Here is a 6,302-nt window from a genome sequence, read left to right on the forward strand (position 1 = left end):
TCTAAGTATACGACATCCACCCCTCCTCCTGTGTCCAGGCATTTCGTAACCTGGTCATAAAAAGAGACTAGATTAGTCAGGCATGATCTGCCTGCTACGATCCTGTGCTGGTTTCCCCTCAGCATGATTTGTCCTGCTGGGGTCTTGCAAATGTGAGCCTTGATAACTTTTTCAAAGACTTTGCCAAGGACTTTTCTTCCCTCCTGCTCTACTCTGGCTTCCAGCTCTGCCCCGTGAGGAGGTGACTTGGGCTCCTGGTCTCATCGCCAGTGTACTCCCTGCAGAGTTGATAGGAAAGGCCAAAAAGAAAAATCTGGAGCTTCCTCTGCCTCCAGAACCTGGGATGGAGGGGAACAAGGCAGGGACAAGAGATTTGCTTTTCTGTTGTCTTTCCTGCATGGAGGCTCAGTGCACAGAGAAGAGGGAGGCTGACTTGACCAGTCTGCAGATCCCTGCAGGGCAATGCAGAGAGCCTGGAGACGAGCTGTTCTCTGTGGCCTCCAGGGACAGGATGGGAGTAATGGTTGTGAGCTGCAGCAGGGGAAGTGGAGGCTGGAGTGGATCAGAAACATGACTCTGAGTGGGGCTGAGTGTAGGAACAGGCCCTGAGAGATGTGGGGAGGATCTTTAAGAGGAGGCTTAACGTCTACATGGCTCTGGTCATTTGAGCCCCGTTTTCTCTCCTGCCCAGGGCAGGAGGTTGGACCTGATGATCTACGATATCCGTTCTGACCCAACTTCAGTGAATCTATGAATCTATGATCCATCCCTGGCAGGTCCTAGGATCTGGTTGCACAGGTGTGGGATGGTGTAGTGAGGGCTGGTCCTGCCTGGAGCGGGGGCTAGATGAGAGTGCCACGGTCCCTCCCCATATGCATGTTTCCAGCGGGCTCCTGGGAGGGGGCATAAAGGGCAAGCCTTGTGCTCACTGTTTCCCATGGGTTAGATGTAGGCTTGTGTCTGCTCAGCTCCTGGGTACTTCACCCTCCCTGCCAAACCACCAAACAAGAAATGGTTTTGCTTGTGAGAATGATCTAAATCTGGCCCTAGGCACCCATCTGGGGAAGGGAGATTTTCTAAGAGAGGGGATTTGGGTCCAGCAGAGAAAGACCCAGTGGCTGAAAGCTGGAGAATGAGGATCACAGAATCACAGACAACGAGGGTGTGAAGGGACCTCAGCAGGTCACATCTAGTCCATCCCCCTGCTCCAAGCAGAACCAGCCCCAACTACAGCATCCCAGCCAAGGCTTTGTCTAGTCACGTCTTGAAAACCTCTAAGAATGGAGATGGCACCACCTCTCTGAGGAGCCTGTTCCATTGTTTTACTAGTCTCCGAGAGAGAAAATACTTCCTAACTCAGGCGTGGCAGGCACTTTGGGGGACACATTGCATGTGCTCTGAAGATGCTCAAATGGGTAAACTTCCCTTGCTGCAACTTGAAATTCAGAGCAGCAAGAAGGTCCAGTGTGTAAGAGGCCAGGCGAGAACCCTTAGCACAGCTTACCGAGGCTGGAAGAGGGGTGCTCCCTTACTGGAAATGTCTGTATCTAGATTAGAAAAACACCCAAAGCATGAACGGAAGCAGAACCTCTGCCGTCGGCTGCAATCCAGGTGAAGCAGCAATTGTCACAGCCTGCACCACTGTGACAGGTAATCACTCTGAGCCACCCTTTATGTGGCCCACACACCTGTCCCTGGGGCAACCGCCCGCCTACTCTTCTGCCACGCCTTGGTCTTAATTAATTAGTGTTAATCTGCAGGAGGCTGCCCTTATACTGCCCCACTGCTAGGGGGCGCTATCTGCGGCTCCGTTTCCTCTCCTACACTGCAGTCTACACCTCGCCGATGTTACCTCAGGTCTACCCCTATCTTGGCCCCTTCCTGTTCTCTCTGGGCCTTCCATCTCTCTGCCCTCACTTGGTCTTCCTAATAATGTAGCCCCCTCTCTGGGGCTCGCCGTGCCCACACTTGGGCTTCTCAGTCGTGCTGCCCCCCTATCTGGGGCTCGCCATGCCCAACTTGAGCTTCTCGTAATGCTGCCCCCTATCTGGGGCTCGCTGTGCCCACACTTGGGCTTCCTAATGATGCTGCCCCTGCCTGGGGCTTGCCACACCCGCACTGGGGCTTCTCAAATGCCCCTCTCTGGGGCTCGCCACGCCCACACTAGGGCTTCTCAAATGCCCCTCCCTGGGGCTGGGGTCTATGCACCCCGTGTGCTGCGCCCGCTGGTGCTGGGGTCCTCACACTCCACTGTGAGTCCCCTATGAGGCCTCCTCCAACCCCTAATAGCCTCACCCAAACCACCGGTGCAAAAGCAACAAAGCAAAACACACCAGCCCCTAGGCTATAACATAACGTACAGCCGCTCGGCTAAAACAACATTGCTCAACTCAGGTCAAGCTATACCTGGAGTTCAGCTTCTCTTCACATCCTGCCTTAGGGAGCTCCTGCCTCTCTGGCTGCTGGCAGGGGACTGCCTCAGGCCTCTGCTCCTGGGCTTTATAAGGGCCAGGCCCTGCCCCTTCTGGTCAACTGACCTCCTTTGGTTGCCCCGGCAACCCACAGCTGTGCTCCTTAGTCACTGCTAGGGCTCCTTCCCTAGCAGTTTTCCCCTCTACAGGCACAGGGCACCTCAGTGCTCTGTGACAGTTATGCAGGGGTTCAGTCTAGATGGTGATGGAGGTCATGTCTTTTGGACTAGAAGTCTGCGAAAGTCTTACACACACCAGTTCCCCCAGGTAGGGTGAGTGATGTGTAGGCACAGGCGTGTGCTACCTTCTGAGGGCCTGACTCGTTCCAGCAGTGTGGCCAGGAACTACAACTGCAGACCGTGTGGGGGACACGTATCGTGTGACTTCCCTGGAGATGTTTCTTCTTCTTCCAGAAAACCTTCCTGAGTGCTCTCCAAAGAGATCCCATGTCCTCTATGCTCTCCTCCTGCTGCTGAGCGTCCTCCTCGTGGCTTCTCTTGGTGGAGTTATGGCCACATGTAAGTCATGCACCAGTCTCAAACGCAACTTACATGTGAACTTTTGTGACTCAAAATTAATTCACTGGATGTCAGTAAATGCAGAAAACCTAGATATATAAAAAAAGCAACTGGGCACAAGCTGGCGCAATGAACCTTCAAAAAACACCATAATTACCACTGCCCGACCCTGCTGTGCTCTGCTGCTTTGCCTGCAGGTTACCAGGTAGCCTTTCCTTCTGCCAGGTGTTCCCTGCCTCGCTGATGTGGGGCTGGACGTGGGTGAGAGCTCTGCACAGTGTGATCCCACCTTGCTTTCTATGGAAAACCTCCTTGCCTCATTCACTGCTTGGCCAGGTCTCAGTCAGTCCCAGTGGCACCTCTTGGGATTTTCAGCCTTGTCAGTGCAAATGGAATCAGGCTCAATATGAGGTGTAGATCCAAAGATTTCAGGCCAGATTGTGAATGCTGTGGAGAGTCCCTGTCAAGGGAAAATGTCCCTTGGAAGGGAGTGCCCTGGAGCCAGAACCATTGCGCTCGTCAGATATCACTATGAAAACCCCAGTTCCAGTAAATATGCAGGACATATAGCAGGGGGTGGTCCATGCTGCTGGGAGCAACATGAGGTGGATATAGTGGTCTTTTCTGGTCACAATCACTGCACATCTCATCTTGCTGCGTCTCCTCCAGTCTCCTCCATAACTTAACACTTCCCCTCATCCTAAACAGACGTGATCGCTGCGGTGTTTGGTGATGCATTTGAGGGCTCCATAAATATTGTGGATGGAAATGTTTCTGGTCCTGGTTTAGAGAAGAAAGACCCAGAGGATAGAAAAGGCTTCTGCTCATTCTGTGCTCCCAGCATCCTAGTCTAGCCGTGCAGTCAAAGCTAAGGTCCTCACTGTGGAGGAATCCTGTCCCAGCCTCCTCCTCTGCCGGGGGCAGTCTGTCCCTCCTCTCTCTCGCTCATGTGTCTATCACTCCAGTTGCTAAGCAACCCACTCTGCCTAGGTGCCTGAGGACAGGTAAGGGGGCGGGAACTCAACCCCTCCCTTGTTTTAAGCACTGACCTCATGGCATGCAGGTAGGGGCTTGAGACATGTCACTGCTGTAGGGGATGATGCTGTAGCAGTGATGCTTCTCAAGCTGGTTGGTTGGCCTCAAACAACACCTGCCCTACTAATTCTGTTACAAAGCAGCCATGTGGTCTGGAGGAAGGGAGACTTCTTCAACGCCTCTGCTCCTCTGTATGGAGGAAACCTGTCCCAGCCTCCTCCTCTGCTGGGGGTAGTCTGTCCCTCCTCTCTCTCGCTCATGTGTCTATCACTCCAGTTGCTAAGCAACCCACTCTGCCTAGGTGCCTGAGGACAGGTAAGGGGGCGGGAACTCAACCCCTCCCTTGTTTTAAGCACTGACCTCATGGCATGCAGGTAGGGGCTTGAGACATGTCACTGCTGTAGGGGATGATGCTGTAGCAGTGATGCTTCTCAAGCTGGTTGGTTGGCCTCAAACAACACCTGCCCTACTAATTCTGTTACAAAGCAGCCATGTGGTCTGGAGGAAGGGAGACTTCTTCAACGCCTCTGCTCCTCTGTATTCGGGACATAAACTGTTCCACGTCCCCCTGTCCCTGAAGAAGTTGGCCCTGCAGCACCCTGTAGATGTAGCTGACAATGGGTGAAACTGTACGGGTGCAATGGCTCTGCGAGCACGCAGCTGTGGTAGATGGTCCAGGACTGTGTGGGTTGTAGGTGAGTTGTTGTGGGGCCCCTGGAAACCAATAAATGGGGATCCAAGAGGAAACGGTCTTCCCAGTCTCTAAGCCAGTCCAACTGACTTGTGTGTAGACAAGGCCACAGGAGCACTGGCTCTACAGCCCATTGCTGTACACAGCCTCACCGGTGCTCTCACTAGGCAGGCACGGGCTCATCGTTCTCCTCTGGACAAATGAGAACCCTTCCGAGCCGGCCCTGATGTCCTCCCTCGATGTCCAGGAGCGGCGGGAGAAGCACCGAGTGGCCAAAGTGGTTCAGGGAATCCAAGACTTCTGGAAGGAAAACAGAACTGTGAACTTCTCTGTCCTGGAGCAGACAGGTGAGCAGCAGCACAGGACAGACTGGGTCAGACCAACAGTCCCTCCCCCAGTATCCTGTTGCCAACAGCGGCAGGGGTGGGTGAGAGGAGAGCACTGAACATGCTCCATCCCCTCTTCAACACCCTCCCCGACGCCCCCCAGCACTGGGTGAGACATGCCAGAGGAAACGTCTCCACCCGTTCTGTGCCACAGCCACGAGCAGATCCATCCTCCAGCCATGTGTCCAGCCCCTTGCTGCCCCTGGCTCTGCTCTCTGCCCCCACCCCTCCTGGGGCAAACAACTACACACAACCACTGCACCTTGCATCAAAAAGTCCTGTCTCTTGCTAGGTTTACACACATCACCTACTCATTTCAGTGTGTGCCCCCGGTTCTGGGAGTTGGTGAACAACAGGCCCCTCTTCCCTTCGTTAACACCCGTCAGCATTTTGTAGACCTCGATCCTATCCCACCTCAGCCTTCTCCTTCCCAGTTGAAGACTCCTGGCCTTTTCAGTCTTCAATTTGTTTTACCCCTGCCTGCCACCGGCCCCTGCCCTTCTGTTTACTCATAAGAAGGATCATCTTATGCTGCTGGTGGCGGTAGGGTTGGTGCATTTGCTCAGCTATGATGGTCCATGACATGTACAGAGGCAGGGATTTGGCGTGAGCCCTGTTCTTCGACTCACTTAATACCTGGAACAGGTGTTGAGCCAGGTTTGAGCATCGTGTGCCTTCTTTGGGTCTCCTTTCTACTCGTGGAGGAAGCGGCCACTACCAGAGGCTGAGGAAGGGCAGGTGATGCTTGTCCAACCCCACTTCCAACTATTCAGTTTGCCTGATACAAGAGGCTGCTCCCAGCCCTTGCCCCTCATTGACAGTGTTGGCATTCGGTGTGGTGGGGTGGGAGGGTAGAACCCCTGCCTGGAGGCACAGTGGGGTCAGATGGCAGTGCCAGGAACACCATCTGTCACGTCCTGTCCTGGTTTGGGCATCACCTCGTTTGCGTGACCTGCTCAGGCTCACACCATGGGGCTGCCTCCTGTGAAACCTTTCCATCCTTCCTAGGCCAGCAGCTGGTGGGTGAAATTCAGCCATTACGGGGCCTGTGGGAGGAGATCGTCTCGCCCTGCGCTGTGCTCCAGGAGCAATACCGTGAGTACCAGAGGCAAGCGCTGCACTCAGGTCTGCTAGGGCAAGGGTTGAAGGGAAGGGGAAGACATCCACCACCCCTGAGCCAGGCCCAAGGTGAAGAGATCGA

At 54.3% G+C, this 6,302-nt stretch overlaps 1 protein-coding gene across 1 annotated transcript in view; it reads left to right on the forward strand.

Annotated features, from left to right (window-relative positions):
- LOC112548786 (C-type lectin domain family 4 member F-like) overlaps positions 1–6,302 on the forward strand; it is a 9,820-nt gene that overhangs the window by 2,037 nt on the left and 1,481 nt on the right. The window contains exons 2-4 of the mRNA XM_025195453.1: positions 2,885–2,989; positions 4,955–5,062; positions 6,110–6,196. Coding sequence (XP_025051238.1) covers positions 2,885–2,989; positions 4,955–5,062; positions 6,110–6,196 — 300 coding nt within the window. The remainder of the gene's footprint in view (positions 1–2,884; positions 2,990–4,954; positions 5,063–6,109; positions 6,197–6,302) is intronic.

Source organism: Alligator sinensis, unplaced genomic scaffold (genome assembly GCF_000455745.1).
Source record: "Alligator sinensis unplaced genomic scaffold, ASM45574v1 scaffold1886_1, whole genome shotgun sequence".
Lineage (NCBI taxonomy): Eukaryota > Metazoa > Chordata > Crocodylia > Alligatoridae > Alligator > Alligator sinensis.